Genomic DNA, 23,299 nt, shown 5'->3' with positions numbered 1-23,299 from the left:
ATATATATATATATATATATATATATATATATATATATATATATATATATATATATATATATATATATATATATATATATATATATATATTTATTCGCTATCACACACTTTCACTTCCCCTCACAGAACTGCATGAAGAGAGTCAGACACCGCTAAGGAAATGTGATAAATATGCAGCGACGGAGCCTTGCAATGTTATTAGTTTTCCTTTACCTTCAGGGCAAACCTCTTCTTTCTGTTACACAAGCACAAACATAAGACGCCACCTAGTGGGCATCCTTGGGTATATTCTCTTTTTCTTCTAAGTTTTATTGTTGCTGCTAGTGAAATATAGGAACAGCATTGATTTATCAACTGAGCGGTTCATAAGTCAGAGGTAAAATAGGTATGTCTAATTACTTTAATTTAAATGAAAATTAGCCAGATTCTTGTAGGAATTAGTTTGCCTTTTTTCACAGATGTACAAAGAAATTTAAAAGAACCAAAAGCATCAACAAAATTCGACTTAACCACACTATCTGAATCTTTCAAACCTAAAGTTACGTGTGTATGAAGGCTCAAATAAATATTTAAACATATATTCAATTTATTTAAATGAATTTGGGTCTATGACACTCATAAAGTGCCCAGAAATTATGTGTATAATAACTATATAGAAACTGAATTAAAAATAAATAAATATTAAGCTTGTTTTGATTAATTAGTACTTGATTTTTTCTTGGAAGTTTACTTTTTACTTTTATTTGAGTAAAAATATGCTGGGGTAATTAAATATTTGGGTGTTTACTCTGCTAGTTTGCCTCTCAAACTCACTCTCTATTAGTCCATTTATGAAATTATTTTTATTTTGAAAATCTAGTTTGGAAGTTCCGGTTAGCTTGGGTTAGCTTTACGGCATTCTATTCGCTAGCCTTCAGCTAGCAGGTGTCGTTAGGTGGGTTTAAGTACAGGAAAATAACAGACAAGTTCATCGTGATTTCCGGTCAGTGGTAACAGCAGAGGGCAGGTGTTAAGGTGGACTCTCCCACCGGCGGCCTGGTCGGACCTGTCAGCTCCTCTGATCCAGCCTGCTGCTATTAAACCTGTTTAGAAGAAGCAGAGTTCAAAGTGAATGGCTGAAGGCTCCTCGGGTAACCCCTTTACTTTATAAATACCAGCGAGTGAAAGTGTTTGAAGTTACATTTTAATGATCAGACATAAAACACTCGATTAGCCACGTTAGCGAATTTACTAACAGTTCAATGCTATGCTAGCTGTGTTAGCCAGCTGTTAGCAGTAACTTTTCAATTAAGGATAATGTTGTGATTGTTGTTTCAGCCTAACTTTGACACTTTCCTCACTTTACCTGACATAAAAACATGTGTCTGGGAACTTTGAAACCGACTTTCCACCTGAGCTGGATACTGTAACAGGAGCTGGGAACATGTGACTGGTTCTAGCTCCAGTAGCTAGTGGGGTTTCTGCTTTAACCAGAAAGCTGCATTATGGTTTACAGGTCAAGTTTTACAAACCTCTGAGAATATCAGAAGTGGATCTGGATGGTTAAAATAAACTGTTTTGTGATTTAAGAATGGGATATGTTTACTTTTATGTATTTTATGTTTATACGGTTTACTGAAATTTCACTGTTAAAAAAACTATTTTTAAGTAGTTAGCCGAATTTTGACAGGACGCTTCAAATGTTAACAGACCCGGTTAGGTTAAAAAAATACATTGGAACCTGGAATATTTTGTCATACAAAATTGTAAAAAAATTCTTAACTGTAATTAATATCTTCCATTAACAGCTAAATTACACAATTGTTTTACAAAATACTATGATTATACAGGAATAGCTAGTAAATTTTACCAAAAGAGGCCAAAGATTGTTGAAAAACATTGCTCGTTTTAGTGCCAAAAGATCCAAGTTAAAATATGTTCTTGATTAAATTCTCTTTTATTCGTTCACTGCCTGAATAATTATGTATTTGTACTGAATCCTTTTTTAACTCATTGGTCTGAGTTTGCTATCTTTAGCTAGAAATGCTAACTAATGTTTTTACAAAAGCAGATTTTAGCAGTTTTTCTGTAGAATCATATGTTTGAATTTCCTTAATAGGATGACCTGAAAAGTAGCGATATTATTTTTCAGACCTATTTTTCTTATTGGGTTAGAAATGATCTACTTTTTAAAATAATTTTACATAAGAGTCAATGTCTGGTAGGTTAAAACTTTGGAGCACATCTGGCCTACTAGCACAGGAAGTTGATGCGTTTGGATATTTTTTATTCCTTTCAAAGGCAAATAAAAGAGTTGTAAGTACAAAATACATTTTTTTTAAATTAATTTAAACAGGCCTCTTGATTCAGTGTAATTTTATAATAAAGACATATAGAAGATAAGTATAGTAGAGGAATATTGAAAAAAAGTGCTTTCAACTTGAGGATGTTAACTTTAATGGCAACTATTTTGACCTTTTTTGGTATTCTGTTATATTTTATATGACTTCTTAATAAATTTGAAGTGGAAAAAAAATATTTTTTTCTAAAATGAAGCACTGTGAAGTGACAGTTCCTTCTCAGTTTATTCATAACCCCTGATTTTGTCCTCTCAATCATCTGATTGAGTTACTGATCTTCAGTTACTCTGCTACGTTTTCTGTCTGCAGACCCGCCTGACCTCAATCCAGATGGGACACCACATCACAAGCAGCACCACCACAGCTCCAGAAGAACCCGACCCAGACACAACAATGACAGAAACCTCAGCGGTTACAGCTATGATCCAACTCAGCAATATGGAAACTTTCATCAAGGTTTCAAACAAGCATTTGGACAAAATAATTCACATTACGCTCAGTATGCCACTGCTCCCTATCCAGAAGAGGATGTAGCCAGGAGAAGAGGCAGAGGAAGAGGACGGAGAGAAGAAAGCAGATGTTTAAATGAAAATGTCGGAGGTTCTGATTACCGGCAGCAAAAACCTGGTAGGAATCCAGATCTTTTTGGTGCCGGCAACAAATACGCTGGTTCCATGGACGGACCTGATGCACCGAGCTGGAGAAGAGAAAACGGGAACAAAGATTTTCTGGAAACTCAAGTTAAAAAACCAAGAAGCACCAACAAGGAGCAGAGGACAGGAGAAGAAAATGAGAAAGGTGATCATACTTCCATACCAGATCAAAAATCTCATGGTTCCAGAGAGGAGACCGCCAAGAGCAGACCTCAAAAGTACGATCAACAGAGGAAAAGTAATGACGTAAAGCGACGCCAAGGACCAATTAAGCCACCAAAATCTCCGTCTCATGAGGTTTCGGGGTCGAAAAGGGGAGAACAGGAAGGAGCCGAACATCTCAGAGATCCCGCCTGTAAATCTGGAAAAGTCTCAGGGCCACAGAAACCTTTTCAGGGAAGAGGCGGGAGAAGGATGAACCATCAGAGCGTCAATTTGGGTCAGAGGAGCTCGGACAAAATGCCAAAAAGCAAAGAGACACAAACAGGTTGGATAACAGTTTTTGTCTGTCATTATGGGAATCAAATTCAACAACTTTTCACGTTGCATATTTTCATAGAAAGTAGTCCATAAATGAGCACAATATGGAAAATTATTTTAAAAAATATAAACATTTGCTTCCCTAATTTATTTGCTACATTTACAGCTGCATTAAATGTAGCAAATGCCTATATATAATCGCAATAACAAAATATATCACGATATACATGCAATCAATATCAATAGATAATACATCTGATTTCTTAATAATCGCACAGCATTCTGGGAGATGTATTTTAGCCGCTCAACCTCTCACAGCTAGCTAGGAAAAGTTGGTGAAATCAACTAACTCACTCACTCTTTGGTTACGTAGCAACTCACTCAGTCTTTGGTTGCCTAGTGACAGCCTGTTGAGTAACTGCAGCAGTTTCAGGTTTTGCCACTGTGCCTTATTACTGCTGAAAAATAAAACATAGCATTGATTGAAAAGTGGATGAACGGGAAAATTATGCCACCAGTTTGGTAGCATTTAAAGTATAGTATTTAAGACAAAAAACTAATCAACAATTATCTATCGATGTATGAGACCCTTGTATCATACTGTTTGTTTGTGTTTTTTTTTAGCTATATTATCTAGTCCTAGCACCAGCAATATGATTTTTGACGCACTTTGTTTTGAGTTTAGATTAAAAGTTCAGCTCTGATACATAAATGTGGATAATCGTGCTGGATTTAAACTACCACTTCCTCCAAGTAATTTGCACCACATTTTGTCCTGACATGTTCAATGTTTGTTTAACGTTTGCTGTTTTAATTTGATTAAGCACTGAATTAATCAAAACAACACACTCAAACGAGTTTGCATGCATCACACAATCAAACCGTCAGTTGACATTATCACCTCGTGAAAATAATAGAATAGTTTGGATGGGTTTTCTTTTTCTTTCCTTCTTACGGTTTCTGTTTAGATGGAAAGCTCATGTTTGACGTGTTTTGCTTTTCTATTTCACACTCAGGTTTATGGTGCATTTGTGTCCTAAAGAAAAAAAAAATAAAACTTCAGATATCTCACAAACGACATATTAACATACATGAAAAAGCCTTCAAAGTCCATTTATATTATTGGCAGAAAGTCTTTAAGTATTTAACTGTAAAAAATCTGGATCAATTCAGGCTGCAGTGTGAACGTTGCATTAAATGGGTTTCTGTAAACCCATTTAAACCCATTTAAGGGTTGCGTCACAAGTGTCAAACTCGAGGCCCGTGGGCCAAATCCAGCCTGCCATAGCTTTTTATGTGGCCCTCTAGATTCTAGACTAAAGACTAAATGTGTTTAAATGTTATGAATCAAATCAATGCACGTTTTCTATTCTTACTGCCAAATTATATCAATCAGTTCCTCCAGTTTCTTGAGAATTACACGCGCTTTTTTGCGCTAATACATAATTGGGAGTTTTTCCTCAAAAATTAAAAACTTTTTTACTTGTAGTAAACAGCTGCCTCAAATTTAATGGATGTCAGATTATAATCCATGAATTATACAAATAAGCGCAAATATTGCAAATATTTCCAAACTAGTACCAAAAACACTTTGATTTTTTTATTGCAAAAAAATCACAAAAAGAATCACAAAATCCTGGAGGAACTGAAAAAATTTTCAATATTATTTAATTTTAATAATTTGTTGATATTTTAACAGTTGAACTGGTTTTATCAATACATTCTGGCACAACTGGCCCTTTAAGAGCCTTAATGATGTTGATTTGGCCCAAAATGGTAATGAGTTTGACCACCTGGGTTAAGTTGACCTCTGCACTCTTCCACCAGTTTCCTGCTCCGTGTCTGGGTATTGAGGTCCGGTTTCTTGTGTGCTCTGATCTCCGCAGGGTGCCTGATCGAGCAGCTGTCCGAGGAGAAGTACGAGTGCATGGTGTGCTGCGACGTGATCCGGGTCATGGCCCCGGTGTGGAGCTGCCACAGCTGCTTCCACGTCTTCCATCTGAACTGCATTAAGAAGTGGGCCCGGTCCCCGGCCTCGCAGGCGGACGGTACGGCCCTCACACACACTCACACACACAGAACCCGACCCTGGTTCAGAATAAGAGATTCCTGCTGATTCGGCAGCACGCTGTGCTTTGTAGCAATTTGAAAAGAAGGAGCAGGTGTTTTTTTTGTTTTGTTTTGTTCTTTTTGTAACTCTGACGTGAGCTCATGTTGAGCTGCTGGTTCTGTTTTGGTCAGATTCTGCTGAAGGTTGGCGCTGCCCCGCCTGCCAGAACGTGGCACTGAAACACCCGACCGCCTACGTCTGCTTCTGTGGTGAGAAACGACGAGTCGTTCCTTCTCCTGGGAGAACAACTTTCATCCGTCCATCTCTTTTATCTATCCTTCCATCCATATTTTCTTTTTGTTCCATCCATCCTTTTTTTATTGTCCATTATCATCAATTTGTGCATCATTCATCCCTCTGTTCCTCTTTTCTTTTGTCCATTCTGACATTTCTTTTCATCTTTCTTTTGTCTTTCTGTCCATCATCTACCTTTTCATCTGTCATCTATTTGCTCATCTTTTCTTCTATGCATTCATCCATCTCTTTTATCTGTACTTTCTTTTTTGTCCATGTTTTTGTTCTCTGTCCATCCCCATGTCCTTCTTTTCTTTCTTTCCTCCTTCTATCTGTCCATATATAAATCCTTTCATTTGTTTGTCTGTCTATCCTCATTCATCCATCCTTCTCTATTTTCTTTTGTCCATTTCTTTACATGTTTATCCATCTTTCTGTCCATCATCTACCTTTTCATCCATTTATCATTCATTACCCTTACTTATCTTTCCTTTGTTCTTACATCCGTCTTTGGATGGGTGAATGTATATCCATTCACCCATCCATCCATCTATCTATCCTTTTTTAATTTGTCTTTGTTCATACTCAGCATCCATCCATTCTTCTGTCCATCTTTTCTTTTCTGACCTCTTACACATCTATCCATCTTTCTTTCCTCTTTCTTTTCATCTATCATCCATCTGCTCGTCTTGCCTTTTATCAATCCATACATCAATTTTATTTATTGTTTCGTTCTTCCTATTAGCCTTCTGTCTGTCTTTTTGTTCCCGACTTCTTCTTTCATCCATATTTCTTTTTTTCTTCCATCTATCTACCCTTCTTTCATTTTTCTGTCTGTCCATCCTCATCCCTTCTTCCCTGCTTTCTCCTGTTTGGTCACTGTGGGAATTTCAGCAATAAATTAAGTGTTTTTAAAGTAAAATTTTGGAGGATTTTTTCCCCTATTTTTAAACATAAGTGTTTAGCAAGACACCCTACTCATCTTAAACACAGCAATGTGTTGTTGTTTTTTTTTACTAAATGTTTTTATTATGCATTCAAACTGACTAATAGAAATCTGATAATTTCTTTAAACGTCGGTTTCCTCTCATCTGCTGGAGCTGAGATTTCCTTTCTGTCGATCGGCAGGCAAAGTGACGAACCCCGAGTGGCAGCGCAGCGAGATTCCCCACAGCTGCGGTGACATGTGTGGGAAGAAGCGGAGTGGAGTGGACTGCAACCACCCCTGTAACATGTGAGCTGTGAAACCGCAACAACACTCTGAGCTGCAGGACAGGACTGAATGTTGAGTAATATTTAGGTGATCAGATGACAGGATGAACACAGCGCTGCATTTCTGCAGCTGGGAAGTAACTAGAGGTTAGAAATTAGATCCTTTGTGCTGGAATGATGTCCAGGACGTGTTCCATCTCTTGTCTCTGAGGGCTATACAAGGAAAATAAGTGTCAGTCTTGAAAGATAAAGTGAAATCTGCAGATTCTGAGGATAAATATTTAGCTGTTTAAACTTGAGCAAAACAGGATATGCTAAGGGATTCATGAGTGGTATGATTAGACATTCCTGTGCAGACAATTGTTGTACTGGATTTTAGTTTGTTCTGTTTACTGTGAACCTTCTTATGTGTCTTAAATAAAGAAAGATACAATGCTGATGATTAGAGTATTGACATAAAAATGGCAGAGTAAAAATTAACGCTAGATTTCTGGAGCTGTAACTGTCATGACAACATATTGTCACAAATTATAATATTGTCATTTTAAGACCATTTTCAGATAAGATGATAATAATAATCTCATTAATGTGAGTGGATCCTCTCAATGATTAAAAAAAATAACCTTTAATTTCTGAAGAATATTTAACACTGGAACTGGAAAACATTTTAAATATCCTAAATACACAAACAAAACAATAACAAATAAATGGATTATGAACAAAATGTAACAAAGTTGCATTGGAAGAAAGAAAAACAGGCAAATGTGGCAGGTAGTGCAAACTAATTACTTCATTCTTCAAAATCCCAACTTTTTGATAATATCAAACGATTGTTGTCCAAATGGAAATTATAGCGCTTGTTGTAATTTATCATACAATTAATTGATTTGTTACTTACAGTAGTGGAAAAGGGCCATAGTTCACAGCTTTATACTGGTTTGTCACATAAAATTCCAGTAAAATATATCGATTTTTTTTGGTGACTTTTTGGCGTTTCCTCTCAGCTTGTGTCACCCTGGACCTTGTCCTTCATGTCCTGCCTTTGTCACAAAGTCCTGCATCTGTGGGAAGATGAGGTAAAAGCATAAAAACTTGTCCATGTTGGCTTTTTTTATTATTAATACTTCCTTACTATTGATATTTTTGATGTTTATTTTGTTTTAGTCAGCCAATGCGCTGCGGCCAGGCCTCAGTCCTGCAGTGTGACTCTGTCTGTGGGGCTTTACTCAACTGTGGTGAACACTCTTGCGCTCAGGTGTGCCACGGCGGGGCGTGTCAGCCCTGCCAGCAGCAGGTTCAGCAGGGTGGGTCTATCTCAAGCACAAAACACGGTTTATTTTTATTTATTTTCATAAATGGTCGTAAATGGTTTATAATGATACAAGATGGTGTTTCTTTAAGATAATGTAGCACATTATATTAAAAAGTGATAACAATAGAAACTATTTTGGCAATTATGGACACAAAACTGTTTGAGAAAAAATCTCCATACTTGTTGCTCTCCTTACTTTAAGAAAGATAAAAACACAAATTCATATGACTTAACAAGGAGAATGGCTTGATGTTAGAGCGGCTGGATTATGAAAAGGTTTATTTTATTTCCCTTGAAGTTGGGCTTGAAAGGAAATAAATTTCTTTTTAAATCTTAACTTAAAATAATTGCCAAAGTATTTATTGAAATGTTGACTATTGTATTAAAAAAAATTAATAAAATTAGTAAGAGAGTATATATTAACAATCTCAGGAACTTGAAATACAAAATTTAAAATAATTTGTACAAGAACATCAAGAAAATAAAAAAATATATTATAAAAATTCTAAATGATCAATAGAATAGAAACTAAATGAGAGAAATCAATAAAAAGGCTTAATTATAATAACTAATCTCATTTTACTTCACTAAGCTACGGTGTCCTAGAAGTGCAAATCACATCAACAAATCACTAAACACAACCTGTGCTAACGTTTACATTATTAATTGCCAGAATAATTGATAGAAAAATTGATTACTGAAATAATTATTAGTTGCAGCCCTAAAACAACTAACTGGTCTAATCTAATCTCGTGTTTATTTCCTGTAGTTTGTTACTGTGGCGTGACGCATCGTACCGTCCTGTGTGGCACAGATAAAGACGGATTTGACGGCTCGGGACATTTCTCCTGTCAAAAAGTTTGCTCTAAGTAAGTGTCTGTGCTGTGGAAATAACATGGAGTCGTCCACAGAGTTCTTCCTCGGTGACAGGAGCCCGTTTTCTGCTCAGGATGTTGAATTGTGAAGCTCACCGGTGCCAGCTGGTGTGCCACCGGGGGCCGTGTCACCCGTGCCCGCGCTCCCCCACCCTGGTGAAGACGTGCCCCTGTGGTCAAACGCCGCTCTCCAAACTCCTGGAGCTGGGCTACTCTGAGCGGCGCAGCTGCTCCGATCCCATCCCGTCCTGCGGAAAGACATGCAACAAACCTCTGCCTTGTGGCTCCAATGGTAAGGAATGTTTTTCAAACATTTGAAGCTTTAAATCTTACAATTGTTTCATTTTGAATCCAGGATTTTAGACTCAAAGACGTTTGTGATGTTGGGTGTTATTTGTTTCAACAGTTTAGGGATCATTATGGGTTTTGGGGAGCTTTTTTTTGTTCACAGAGCATTTTAAAAACCACAAAACAAGGATAAAATAATAAAAATTAAAGCACATATGTCTAATTTCCACATGTTGGTTTTCTCTGCAAGCTGATTTTTTACATCAAGCAGGGACGCTTGCTCTTTCTTTTATGCGCAGAATTACCAATCTGCAAAAACAAGTTGACGACATTAATTCCAAAATACCCCAAACATCTCTTGATGTTTGGGGTTAATATCAAAGCAGTTAGGGATTTTCATTTCTAATTTGAAGTAAAGACAAAACAGAAATGTGCTTTTCTCCTGGAAATCTGATCACTGGATGGTTTTTCTGCATCCCAAAGTGGAACAAGAACAACTTCAGAGACATAAATAATAATAAATGACAATTATAATTATTATATAATAAATAATAATTTATTTGTTCCCGTTTGAGACATAAATGTTGCTCTACTAAGAGTCCTGGTCAAGATGGCAGCCTCAATATAAACTAATATCATGTTCAAATGAAACTGTTAAATTAATAAACAGAATTAAAACTATTCTATATGTTGTTGCAACATAAAATATCATAGGGAACGATCAACAAATACCACTATCACAACAAATATAAATACAAACTACTACCAATAAATGACTAAATAAAGCAGATTTTTAGAGTGATTTCCTATGAAATATAATGAAAGGAAATGCCTTAACACAAATGTTTTGAAGCTCTTTTCCAAATATCTGAACAAAAAGACTGTCTTGGGATATTGTGTTGTGAGAGCACCGAATATATCTATTAATGTTTTGGAAGTGAATCATATGCAGGGTTTTCCCCAGAAAACCTGCTAAAGCCGGTGGTTGGGCGCTCAGGCAGTCATTCATCCAACGATCCAGGTTTTTTTTTTTTTTTTTTTTTTTTTTTTTTTTTTTAAATGTTTAAACTTGACAGGAAACGTGAAAATATCACTTGATAATTATATGTTATAGGACGATTAATATCTGAACACCATCTATAAAGTCGGAAATTCCAAACATTTAAAAAAAAAGATTTAAATAAATAACCAATGCTTAGCTTGGAGGGGGCACAAGTAAGCCTGGCTCGCCAGGCTTATAATACACTGGGGGAAACCCTGATATAATTTTAAAAACACAAAATCTTACCAAGTATTTTCTGTCTATTTTCTAGAGCAAATATCTTAATTCATTGAAATAATATAAAACTAACTTACATACAACTTTTCTGCCAGATATAGGAGTTTGCTTTGAATCAATAATTCATCAATATTGATTTAAAAAAGTACAAAATCTCCTGGCAAATTATTTCACTTGTAAAAATGTATTACAAAAAATTTTCCAATCTGCCAGTGGAACTAGCACTTTTTAAAATTCATATTAAGGGAACATTGACTCCAAACAAGCTCCTAGATCTTGCTGAAAAAGTTACTTTTAAGTTGGTTTGCTATTATTTCAAGACATTCGCACTAGAAACTAGACAAAAGTACTTAGGAAGATTGTGTTTTTGCACTGTATGTACTGATACTACATGATAAATGGCTGGAAAAATAAGTGTGTGTTTTCGCTTACAAAGCTTTTGCAATAAATAAATGGGATGAACATCCTCAGGAGTTTTACAAGCTGCTGCTGAGAGTCCACTGCAGATGAGAAGCATAAATTATTTATTATTGTTGACTTCCCAAAAGAAACTGTGGAAATTTATGCAACCGAAACTTTTTGTAAAACGTTTGATCAAATGTTGACACAAAATAATCAAGAACTCCTTTAATTTACCTCTTCATCATCCTGCAGACTTTAACTTTTATCTTTAAGGTTTATTTTTAAAATCTGATCTCTGTCTTCCTGCTGGTCCATTGTGTTGGCTTTTCACTACAAACAGGAAGTGCATTATCAGAAGTCCGGTGGCATTGTTTTTGAAGCATGTCTGCAGATTGTTATCTTGTTTTTTCAGACACCATCCATTTGTGTCAAAATCTGTGTCATGAGGGGACCTGTGGGCCGTGCACTTTGACCTCCACCATCAGGTGCCGCTGTGGCGCCAAGACCAAGGTGGGCCACAACGTCATCACAGCTGATACGTTTTCAAGTATTTAAAGCTCAGAATCTGTAAACATTCTACTTTTATTTCAGGAGGTTCCATGTGAAAATATTCAAAAAGAAGGTAATATTTTAGCAGAGTGAAATATGACATCACTGCGTATGTCACTTCCTGTTGTAAATGTCTGCTGACTCCATCCAGACGAGCTCGTCTTCACGTGTGAGAGACGATGCAACAAGAAGCGCTCCTGTGGTCGACACAAGTGTGGCGAGCTTTGCTGTGTGGTGAGTAATCCTCAGTAATCTGGACTCCGGTTCGGCCCGGTTGAAGCCCGGCTTCAGAACCAGCCGCAGTCATGCTGGTTCTGAAACCCGTTTGGATCGCTGGACATATGATGTCCTTTAGCTGAACCAAGATGACTATGAGAGTTAGTTCAAAGATGGACAGGCTGTCCATCAATCTATCTCTTTATTCATCCATCTTTTTATTTGTCTCCCTGTCTGTTCATTCATCCTTCCATCCATCTGTCCATTAATACATCTCTTTATTCATCCTTCTGTACGTTTATTCATCATTTCATCTCTTTATCCACCTGTCCATTTGTTCATCTTTTTATTCGTTCATCTGTCAATTCATTCTTCTTTATTCGCCCATCTGTCCATTAATCTATCTCTTTATTTGTCCATCTGTCCATTCATTCATCTTTTTATTAATCCATCTGTCCACAAGTCAATCCATTCTTTTTTTTTTTATCCATCAGGCCAATCGTCCATCTTTGTCTTTTGACTCAGCAATCTCTAAAAAAACCAATCTCTGTATATTTCTTTGAGAAAATGTAGAAATGTCTTGCAGCTCTGTTCAGTCTTTTATTTTGTTATCCAGATTTTTCTGCCACTTTGTTGTTCTGGCACATAAAATCCAAACACCCATGGAAGCTTGTGGTTGTTACAAAATGTGAAAAAAGGTTAAGAGGAATGAAAACTTTTGTAAAAACGAGTTTAAAGTTTGTCTGAACTGCAAAATGAGTTTGGTATTTTGTCTCCATCCAGAACGCAGATCACAGATGCCCCATGATCTGCAGCTACAAGCTGAACTGCGGCCTCCACCGCTGCCAGGAGCCGTGCCACAAAGGGAACTGCGAGCCCTGCTGGCAGTCAAGTGAGTCATTTTATTCTGGAGCCAAACCTCTACAACAACACGTAGATAAACACCAAGACCCAGTTTAAAGTTCTCACTTCATTTCTCTGTTTCTTTGTGGTGTTATGTTTGACTCTGAGTTTGTTGCGACTCCCCCTGTTGGCAGGTTTTGATGAGCTGACGTGTCACTGTGGTGCTGCTGTGTTGTACCCTCCAATTTCCTGTGGCACAAAACCGCCGGAGTGCAAAAACCTGTGCATGAGAAGACACGAATGTGACCATCCAGGTAACGACTGAGCTTTAAACAGGATTAGGACTGAAACAATTCATCAGACTAATCACAAATAATCGATTATTAAAATAATTATTAATTGATTCATTAACTGGAGCATAAAGACTTTAAAAAAAGGCATTTATTGGAAGAACTACTTTCTCATAGTAATAAATAAGCTAAAACTACAAAAAAATATATATATATATTTTTCAGTTAAGATAAAAAACATCTTTTTCTGTAAATGTTATTCTCAGAACTCCTGAAGTAGAATAGTTTTAGCTTTACATGCAAGGATTTTGCTTCTGTAAGAAACAAAATCTCCTATTCAGCACCTTTTGTTATTCAACTAATATTTAATTAATCCAAAAAATTTACTAAATTATAAGTTCTTCATACAATGATGGGAGAAGTATTTTTCAGCCGCAAATGATCATGCGTACGTTAAAGAAATGCAATATTATTACATTTTAGGCAATAAATGTGATGAATTAATAATGTATTTGCATCTATTAATTCATATATTCAAAAAAGGCTAAAGTGGTCAAATGGAAAATCTGCAGAATGTGCCAGTTATTTTCTCATATAATCGATTGATCATCAGAATAATTGTTAGTTGCAGCTTTACACAAGAGATTGTAACATTTTTCTTCCTCTGATTTAGTGTTTCACAACTGCCACAGTGAAGACAAATGCCCGCCTTGCACATACCTCACTCAGAAATGGTGCATGGGAAAGCATGAGGTAAACCCCACGAAGGTCACCGAGTTATTTTAGTTTCATTCATTATTATTGCAGTAAGCTTATTCCTTGGCTCCACAGCAACGCAGCAACATCCCGTGTCACCTGCAAGACATTTCCTGTGGTCTGACGTGTAATAAGATGCTGCCTTGTGAAATGCACCGCTGCAAACGCCTCTGCCACCGCGCAGACTGCCTGCCAGAGGGCGGCTGCCAGCAACCGTGCATGTTGCCCCGGCCGGACTGCGGCCACCCATGTGCGGCTCCGTGTCACAGAGGCAGCAGCTGCCCACGCACCACCTGCACTGCCAAGGTACAGACCACTTTCCAGGAAAGTGACGTTTCTGACAAATAAAACAAAAAAAAACCTGCTGCGATGTGGCAAATGTTCAATTTAGATCAGGGATGTCCAAAGTGCGGCACAGGGGCCATTTTGTGGCTGAATTAAGAGTGACAAGTGATAATTTTAATTTGCGTAAAGTTGTTACCAACATAATTTATAAGGTTTTACAATAAGAAGTTCATTCACAGATTTCTTGAAAAAAATTTGCTTTAATTGAATTTATTAAATGTTTTCCAAAAGAAGGATCCAAATCCTGTTCTTATAACTGAGAAAAAATTTGTTCAATCAAGCTCAAAACAATTTGAAAACTAATTTTCTTTTTCTTAATACATCAAAATCACATTTGTGTTTGTCTCTACGTTGAATAGCATCCCTTTGCTTAAAAAAACCTGAAAAATAAAAGATTTTATTTGTTTGTTCTTAGTTTATTTTTCTTTTTTTTTTCAGCACATAAGTACTTTTGACTGAACAGTTTTGAAAAAACTTTGGATACCCCTGATTTAGATCAAAACATCACTACTGCTTAAATAACTTTTAACAAAGTTTCGGACTCCTGTTCTCATCAGGTAGCGCTCCAGTGTGACTGTGGTCGGAGGAAGGAAAGTGTTGCCTGCACAGAAGCTGCTAATTCCTATCAAAGGTAACTTCTCCTCACTTTTAATCACTTTCTTTCTGTTTTGCAGTTAAAATATTCTTCTGTAACATTTCCTCCATAGATACGCAGCCATCGCGATGGCCAGCAAACTCTCTGACATGCAGCTTGGCGACTCCATGGACATCGGCCCACTCCTCACCAAGAAGGAGCTGAAACAGACCAGGTGGAGGAAAACAAAATGCTTTATTTTACAGTGGCTTTTTTTTTTTTTTACACCCGAGTTATGTTGCAACCAAAACTTCAATGTGTTTTATTGGAATAAACCAATGTAAAGTAGTGATAAACTGTGATAAACCAATGTAAAGTAGTGTAGATTTGTGAATCATCTGATCATATGTCTACTGCAATATATATATATATATATATATATATATATATATATATATATATATATATACAACTGATTTATTGTCTAGCCGCACAGATTCTTATTTGTAAAAAAAGAAAACCATAATTTTCGTTCCACTTTTTGTGTGTCACCTAGAATCCCATTGAAGTTTATACCCAAAAAGTTACCACCAGAACTGATTTTAGTCGTTTCTATGACAGGTTTTGGTTTTAGTTGGAGGTGAGTAGAGTTTTTAAAAGCGTTGTGATTTCAGACTCGAGTGCGATCAAGAATGCGCCACTTTGGAGAGAAACCGGCGCCTGGCTGAGGCGCTGCAGATCGACTCCTCCTCCGACCCCTTCAACGTTCGCTCCTCCTCCGTTTACAGCGACAGCCTCAAGGAAGACGCCAGGTTTGACCTTTTGCTCCTGGGGTTTTGAGGATGCCTTGTCTTTTCTTTTATGTCCCAGCAGCATAAAAACACAAAGTGGGTCGTCGCAGTAAAACGCAGCATGACTCTGCTTTCAGGAAGGACCCGAAGTTCCTTGCTGAGGTAGAGGAAGAGATCAAGAATCTTGTTGAGCTCACCAATAAGGTAGCATCACAATCTGATACTAGTTTACCTGTGGAGGCTTTGAAGGTTTGCTTTTTTATTTTCCTTTTGGGACAATAATAGACAAATGGAGAGGATTACATCTAGAAAAAGATGTCCTTGTGTCATACCTTTTTCTCCCCTTTCTTTGAGTCCTTCCTTGCTTGTGTCCTAACTCTTTTACTCTTATCCTTGATCCCTTCCCTCCTTGTGTCTTACGCCTGTTCATTCAATCTTCCTTTGTTTGTGCAGTTTTTCCTCCTTTTCCTTGTATTTCTCTTTCATTTCCTTACATTCTCATCATTCCTTGTCTCTTTCTTGTTCCTTTTTCCTTCTCTTCTTTCATTCCTTCTTTCCGTTCTCCCTTCCTTTTATTGCTTCCATTCATCCTTCCCCACCTCCCCTACTCTTTTCCTTCCTTCCTTCTTCTCTCACTTTTTCCATCTTTCATGTATTCATTCTTCCCTTCATTTCTTCATCCCTCCTTACTTCCTTCCTTCTGTCATCTTCTTGTGTTCTATACATTTTCCTTACTTCCTTATTTACTTCCTCCCTTCCTTCCTTTTTGTCTTACTTCCTTTGTTCTGGCTTCTTAGTTTCTTGTTTACCATACTATTTACCATAAATATATACATAATATTTTAAGCTAAATGGAAAGGACTTTGTGCTTTAAAAATATTCTGGATCAATAAATAAAGGTTTTTCTTCTCAGTAAATGATTCTAAAAATCCCAAACATTTAATGAGGGAAAAACATCTTGAGCTGCGTTTATTAGCAACTACGTCTGCATGAGTTTCTGCAGAAATCACTGCAAGTATTCAGCATTAAACTGTCCGAAATCATCTTCATCAGGCCTGAATCGCTTCTCTGTTGCTCATCCTCATCACTGATGCATGCAGGGAAAGCAGCCGAAGAGGAGCCACTGCTACCCGCCGATGAACAGGGAGCACCGGAAGATCATCCACGAGCTGGCCGAGGTGTACGGCGTTGACAGCGTGAGCTACGACAGCGAGCCCAAGCGGAACGTCGTCATCACCGCCCACAAGTACGTCTGCTAGCAGATATGGCGGCCTGACGGCGGCGCCGATTGTGGTTCTGAGCCTGTGTATCTGTGTTGGCAGAGGGAAGTCGGCCTGTCCGAGCTCGACTCTGACGGCGCTGATAGAGAGGGAGACGGCGGCGCGGGCGCCTCCCCCCATCGCTCATATCAAGCAGCACAGCAGCAAGTGAGTCATCCGCCATGATTAAAGACTTTCTGACATTTTAGTTGAGGCGAAACTGAACTTTGTGGTTGTATGTAGGCCTGTCTACATAGTTAATCTTATTGGAAACTAGACAAAAACACTTGGAATCGTTTTGTTTTTGCAGTGAAAACTGCTTTTGAGTTGCTCCTCAGTATAACATAATTGGATTAAGGTTCAATTAGGTTGATCTTTTTTCTTTCTGATTCCTCTCGTAGGGCTGCGGGTGGAAGCTGGTCAAAGATGGTGAAAGAGGAGCCTGTGATAGATTATTTTGATGTTCAGGACTGAGAAGGAATGAAGAGGAAACTTCAAGAGCTGCTTGTTAACTTCTCTTTTCATCTGACTAAAACAATCTGAGAAATGTGATCATCTAAAGTTATATTCAAATTATTTACAAATGTGATGATCTACTCAAATTCATCCATGCTCAGCAGGAGTCCCTTTGAAAATCAGTTTGTATGCAATTTAGTAAATTCATTTTATGTGACATTATCATCTTCAAATGCAGAGATTTGTTTAAAACAGCAGGTGTTCTCTCCTTCTTAAGGTCCTTAAACCAAACGCCAGGCTTTATTCTGAGCAGTAAAATGTCTTTTGATCTTTTTGTCGGTGTTGAGCCAAGGCTGCTGTTGTAAAAACCTCATGGAGGGAGTGGGCTGCACTGCAGAAGGAAAACGTTGTGGGAACACCAGCACTTTGACCTAGATGGAGGGCTGCACCTCCCGAAAACGTTCTGGAGGCGTTTTGAGGTCGGCCTACTGAAGCATACCTGAGAACGCCGTGGCGCGGCGGCGGATGCGGGTGAAGCTGGAGCCGATGAATCATATTTTTGTTCCTGAGATAACAACGGAAAGATTTCTCTTTTATTAAACTGAATGTACCCGATCACAACATGCCAATAAATCTGAGAAAACCACCAAGAAACGCCTCCACTGTTCAATTAACTGACTCTTTTTAAATGCAGAAGTAGATTTTTCTAATGCAAGTAAATGCTACAAACATTTTAATCATTAAATTCAACTATTAGATGTTTATGATATTTTAATGCAGGAATGTTTTTAAAAAATTCAACTAAAATTATAGTCAATGGAAAGCGCATAAAATAAATTCTAATGTAAAATGTCTCTATTTCAATGAAACTTGCATAGATCCACTGCACAGTAATGTGTAATTAAGCTAGCAAAAACATTAACTAAATATTGAGTTTGGAAATCAAATGTTTGGTTTGGAAAATATTTACTTTGGAGCTGAACATTAGTTAGCTATTTAACTTGGAAGCTAAATATTTAGCTTCCAAACGGAATATTTAGCTTTTAAATATTTTAATTTGCATGCAAAGTACTTGGTGTGTAAACTAAATATTTAGCTTTCAAGCTAAATTTTTAATTTGCAAGTTAAGCATTTGGTTTGCAAGCTAAAGTTATGAAATACTAAAACAAACAGTTTTAAATATAAAGGCTAAGACATTTAGTTGGGAAATAAATACTTAAATGTTTTAAAATGCTAAATCTTTAGATGCGAGCTAAACATTTAATCTTCAAACTAAATATTTAGTTTACCAATAAAATGTAGTTAGGAAGCTTAATGCTAAATTTTCAAGCTAAATATTAAACATTAAATATGAATGTATGAATATTTAGTTTGTAGATGGGAATTAAATACTTAGCTTTCAAACGAAATATATGGCTTCCTAACCATATTTAATTAGCAAATTAAATATTTTCCTAAGTATTTCATTTACACAATATTTAATTTCCTAATTAGATATTTAATTTGCAAGCTACATACTTATAAATTTATATTTAGTTTGCATTTGAGAACTAAATATTTAGATTGCAAATTAATAGGTTCATTACTAAGTATTTATTTAGTAAGCTAAATATTTAGCTTCCTAACTACATATTGAATTGGCTAAATATTTAGCTCCGACTTAAACATTTAAAAATATTTATTTTGCAAATTAATCATTTAGTTAGGAAGCTACATATGTGCAAATTAAATATTTAATTTCCAAACAAAACATTTAATTAGCAAAAAATAAAAATATTTATATTTGAAACTCTGGCATTTATAAATGTATAAATGAGATGGTGAAAATATGACTCAATTTTTTTGTCTTTTTTTAATGATGATGGTTAAACAAACCATAAAATATTCCGGGTTTTATTTATTTATTTTTTTTTCATGTGCAACTTTAGAAATTGTATCCCATTTTGTTGAAATCCCCAAACCCGCCTCCAAATAAAACCTTCTGCTGATGATGAGGAGGATAATTTGTTGACGCTCCCTTCCTCTGGTAATTTTTCATTATATCGCCTCTCCAGCAGAGACCGCGCCTGCGCCGCTGCGCTCCTTCTACCCCCCTTTCCCGACCGAGGCTTCTCCAATCCGGGCTCTGGCTCCATCCCCGGCTCGGCGTCCCACAGGCCAGCGCTAATAAGTCGCTTAGCTGCCCAGTAATGGGGAAGTGGTAGAGAGAGTGACAGAGAGAGAGAAAGAGAGGGAGAGAGACGCCGCTGTGCTGAAAGCCAAGAGGAAGTTGAGGTGGGAAGCTTCGGACCAAAGACCCGCTCCACACAACAGACGGACACATCCTACAGTTGCTGTTGAAACGCTCCCCAAAAAGCGCATAGTGATGGAGAGAAAGGTATGGATGCTTATGCTACCTTGTAGCACATTTTGCTCTGAGTCTCTGCCTGCTCATAAATCCGCATCCACCATGAAAACTATTCCTTGTTACATTTTTTCCTGACGTTAGGCTCAGGATTATAGTGCGCATTGGAGTTTTTTTTTTTTTTTTTTTTTTCCGCCTTGCTGCTATTTATTGTGCGTGTGGAGGGGAGAAAACGTACCGGGATTAAATTGCGCTTGGTGAATTTAGGATTATTTCAAGGCGAGCCTTTAGGTTTGGTACGCGGTGTTTTAGTTAACGCCGAACAGGGAGTGGGATGTGTATATTTTGAGGCTTCAGTGTTTGCCTGTCTGCATCATCACACAGTACAGTGTATAGTTGCAGGCTGCACCTCTGCTCCCCCACCCCGCCACCCCTCACCGTTTTGCAGCCGACGCAGACACCAGCGCGGCTTGTTAACCTTGACTGGTGTGGGAAACAGACACTTGAGGAGTAATGCACGGGATGCACCTCCCTGAGGAGGGCACACCATCACATCTTCTCACTTTTTCTGCACATACTTACCAATTTGACACCTTATTTCAATGATGGTAAACGGAGGTGGGTAGAGTACCCCGAAATTGCACTTAAGAGTAGCTATAGCACATTTTGACTCTAGTAAAAGTGAAAAGTAGAGTTAAAAAGTAAATTGGCTACTTAAAACTACAGTATGTAACTTTTATTTAATTTTTTTAGTCGGTTTTTTACATATTTGCTAAAACTATTACTATATATTGACAAATATGACCCAAATAATATGTGAAAAGATCAATCTCCTCCATCCATCAGCCCCAGGTACTCCTAAATGTTCTAATGGCGTTGTTATCTGTGGCTATGCTAACTAGCCTGAGCATTCATGACGGGCTATGCTAGCTGCAGCATTGTAGAGAGTAAGGGGAAGAAGGTATGAGCAGCGCTGCTTGGAATTGATTGACAGCACTAAATTCCTCGCTCTGAGTGGTTGTTTTTAGTTGGCACTGGGAGAAGCTACTTTTTCAGATTATTTTCCTCAGCATACTGTCACAACATAGTGACTGTTACAATAAATATTTTTTAAAATCTATTTTTTATCAAATTTATAAACTACACCTTTAAGTGTGTAACTTTTATTTTTAAGAAAATCATTTTTTTATTATTATTATTTGTTAAATTTAAATTTTTTTAAAAACAGTATGGTCTGAGAAAGACAGTCTGTGGAAAAAATCTATCTCCTCCCTGAGTGTCTGAATAAATGCCAAAAACAAACCAAATAGAGCCAGTGGGAGGATCTTGGTGCTGCCAATCAATATTGTGTACGCGCTGATCAATGTGCTAAAGCGGAGAAACAATTTAGCATCGTTTATCCGCCATCATTGGTGGCTGTGCTAACTAGCCTTAGCATTCAGAGCAAGCTTTACAATCCAGAAGCTGTAACGTAGCAGAAAGGAAGAGGCAGCATGCACATGAGAGTGATTGACAGCCCTGACGGCATATTTTAGCACTGATCCAATATCAAAATACACCATTTATACTATATAAACAATACTCAAAATTATAGTAATTTATTTAGGAACCATATGGATCTACTGCTGCCATCCATAAATTTATGTATAAAACTACTTATTAATGTAATTTAATTTTAATTTTGTAGTGGGAACCAAAACTCCAGTCCAAAGTCCCACATCCTTGTAAATCCAGCCCTGGACATCCAGCAGAGAAATATATAAAGTTATGTGCAAATTCTGATATTTTAGAGACTAAAATTACATAATACAATTTCAAAATAACATATATTAAGTAGAAGAAGTTGTTGTCCAAAAACTATTTTTAAATAAAACTTATAAAACTAATTGGAGTAGTTATTGTTGGAAAAGCATAGAAAACTTCCATGGACAGTGTATGGTGTTTAATTCACTTGACCTCCAAATGGCACAACAGGCCCAGCAGATAGAAAACACCAAAACAAGAAAGTTTGTGTAAAAATAAGACTCTCACTTTAATAAACTGCAGTGAAGTGACATGTTTTTGGTAAAATATCCAGAAATGTTACTCAAATAAGAGTAGTGATGCTTAATCAAATTATTAATAGATTAAAATGACTATAAGTCTATATGTCCCTAAAAAAGTTACTCTAGTAAATGTAACTAAGTGTAAGTAGTTACTACTCACCTCTGATAATAAGAATGAAAACATGACTTTTAGTGAGTTGCATACGTGCAGTACAAAAAGTTTTATTTTTACAGTTAATGGGCTGGCAGGCTGCGCTGCACGCAGCAGCAGGAGAGAGGAATTTGGGGTGTATGGCTGAAACTAGATCTACTTCTGCTGAGTCAAAGGAAAATTTCATTTTTATGTTAAAGCTGTAGTCAGCAGCAGCAGCTCATTCCCATAAGATCCAATTGAATTTATTCCATTTCTTGTGAGCTCCTGAGTTTTATAAAGCAGGCTTGGAAAAAGATAAACATCTGTACTTGCTGTTTACATCAAAAATGTATTGATTTATAGATTATTTTTTTAGTTTTATTTAAAACATAAGTACTGTTTGAAGGATTTTTATGAAGGAAAACAGGCTAAGCTAATCTGTACCTATAAAGTTCAAGGAATACTACTAAGTCACAAAAGTTATTGATATTGTTAATGATATTAGTAGTATTACTATTATTGTCAAACAATCTTTATTTATCAGTTGTGTTTCTTATCCTGCCTTTTGACCTGAAGCAACAAAATATTCAGCTAAGCTACATCCAGCTCCTTCTAAATCTAGCTGAACATATTGCTGCTAAATGAGGCTAACGGCTAACAAGCACTTGCAGCCATGGTTGTTAGCTAACCTATGTTTCTAGAGCAGTTTAGCATATTTTCCACAATTGTGGTAACAAGGTTTTTCCTATATTCTAAATATTAGCATTGGAAAACATGTTAGCACTGCTGCAAAAGCTAACATCTATAGTTTATATGTTTCAGCTGTTAGTCTTTGTTAATATTAGCACTCCAACTATGGTGTTACAAAACAGTTAATCTAGAAATTATTGGTATATTTTTAGCATATTTTGGTATTTGTGTCTGTTTTTTGAGCTGAGAAGTGTGTGGAAACTGCATTATTTCTATGCTAAATATATATGACATGCTTCTAAGCTTATTATCTGTTGGTGCATCCCAACATAAATAAGCCTTGAATGAATTTTAGAATATGTTTCTTTTTGATTTTGTTGTTGCTTGGTTGTTTTTGTATGGTTAACTTGAAAAATAGCTTCATATTTGCATTTCTTACTAATTAAATCACCAAAAGAAGTTAACATTACAGTAGTTGTATGTCTTATTGAGAAATCTAACAGAATATCTATAGTATTTTAGAATCATAGTAATGTCAGAAAACTCCAGGTGATGTGGATTTTTCCATTCAGTTGCGATTCCATCACAGACTTTCCCATGAAACATATTTAAAATTTCCATCTTTGCTGCTTCACCTTCTCTTTCTAAGAAGAATATTCCTCTCATGAAGAGTCAAAGTCTGGAAGATGCTTTCCTGTTTTAAGGTTTATGGCGTAAAAGAAGTGTCTGGTCATTGTTCGGGCTGCTTCTGTGGAAAAAAAAAGGGAAACGGGACTAAAATAGCTTCATTTTAAGCTGCAGTCTTCCCTAACCCAGCTGCTGGC

General features: G+C 36.8%; 2 protein-coding genes across 5 annotated transcripts in view; both read left to right on the top strand.

Annotated features, from left to right (window-relative positions):
• Positions 1-873: 873 nt before the first annotated feature.
• nfx1 (nuclear transcription factor, X-box binding 1) lies at positions 874-17,910 on the top strand. Its single transcript, XM_044104639.1, has 23 exons — positions 874-1,130; positions 2,649-3,479; positions 5,359-5,520; positions 5,714-5,791; positions 6,945-7,050; positions 8,033-8,104; positions 8,193-8,332; positions 9,110-9,209; positions 9,290-9,507; positions 11,597-11,694; positions 11,776-11,806; positions 11,885-11,967; positions 12,733-12,841; positions 12,987-13,106; positions 13,756-13,835; positions 13,914-14,144; positions 14,741-14,814; positions 14,891-14,992; positions 15,432-15,569; positions 15,686-15,752; positions 16,649-16,794; positions 16,871-16,975; positions 17,209-17,910. Exons 1-23 carry the CDS (start codon positions 1,112-1,114, stop codon positions 17,279-17,281), a joined length of 3,183 nt encoding a protein of 1,060 aa, XP_043960574.1. The 5' UTR covers positions 874-1,111; the 3' UTR covers positions 17,282-17,910.
• Positions 17,911-19,304: 1,394 nt separating this feature from the next.
• smarcd3b (SWI/SNF related, matrix associated, actin dependent regulator of chromatin, subfamily d, member 3b) overlaps positions 19,305-23,299 on the top strand; it is a 49,844-nt gene continuing 45,849 nt past the window's right edge. For all 4 annotated transcript variants that reach the window (XM_044103877.1, XM_044103876.1, XM_044103871.1 and 1 more), the window contains exon 1: positions 19,305-19,640. In XM_044103877.1, coding sequence (XP_043959812.1) covers positions 19,629-19,640 — 12 coding nt within the window. In that variant the 5' untranslated portion in view covers positions 19,305-19,628. The remainder of the gene's footprint in view (positions 19,641-23,299) is intronic.

Source organism: Gambusia affinis, linkage group LG21 (genome assembly GCF_019740435.1).
Source record: "Gambusia affinis linkage group LG21, SWU_Gaff_1.0, whole genome shotgun sequence".
In the NCBI taxonomy this organism is placed as follows: domain Eukaryota; kingdom Metazoa; phylum Chordata; class Actinopteri; order Cyprinodontiformes; family Poeciliidae; genus Gambusia; species Gambusia affinis.
The sequence above is the reverse complement of the archived record's forward strand: the minus strand, read 5'-3'. Positions and strand labels throughout refer to the sequence as shown.

Bases quoted from the DNA above. Each gene is read 5' to 3' on its own strand.
- nfx1 (XM_044104639.1), top strand. The intron at 9,210-9,289 runs GTAAGTGTCTGT...TTTTCTGCTCAG, and splicing joins TGTCAAAAAGTTTGCTCTAA to GATGTTGAATTGTGAAGCTC. The intron at 12,842-12,986 runs GTGAGTCATTTT...CCCTGTTGGCAG, and splicing joins CGAGCCCTGCTGGCAGTCAA to GTTTTGATGAGCTGACGTGT.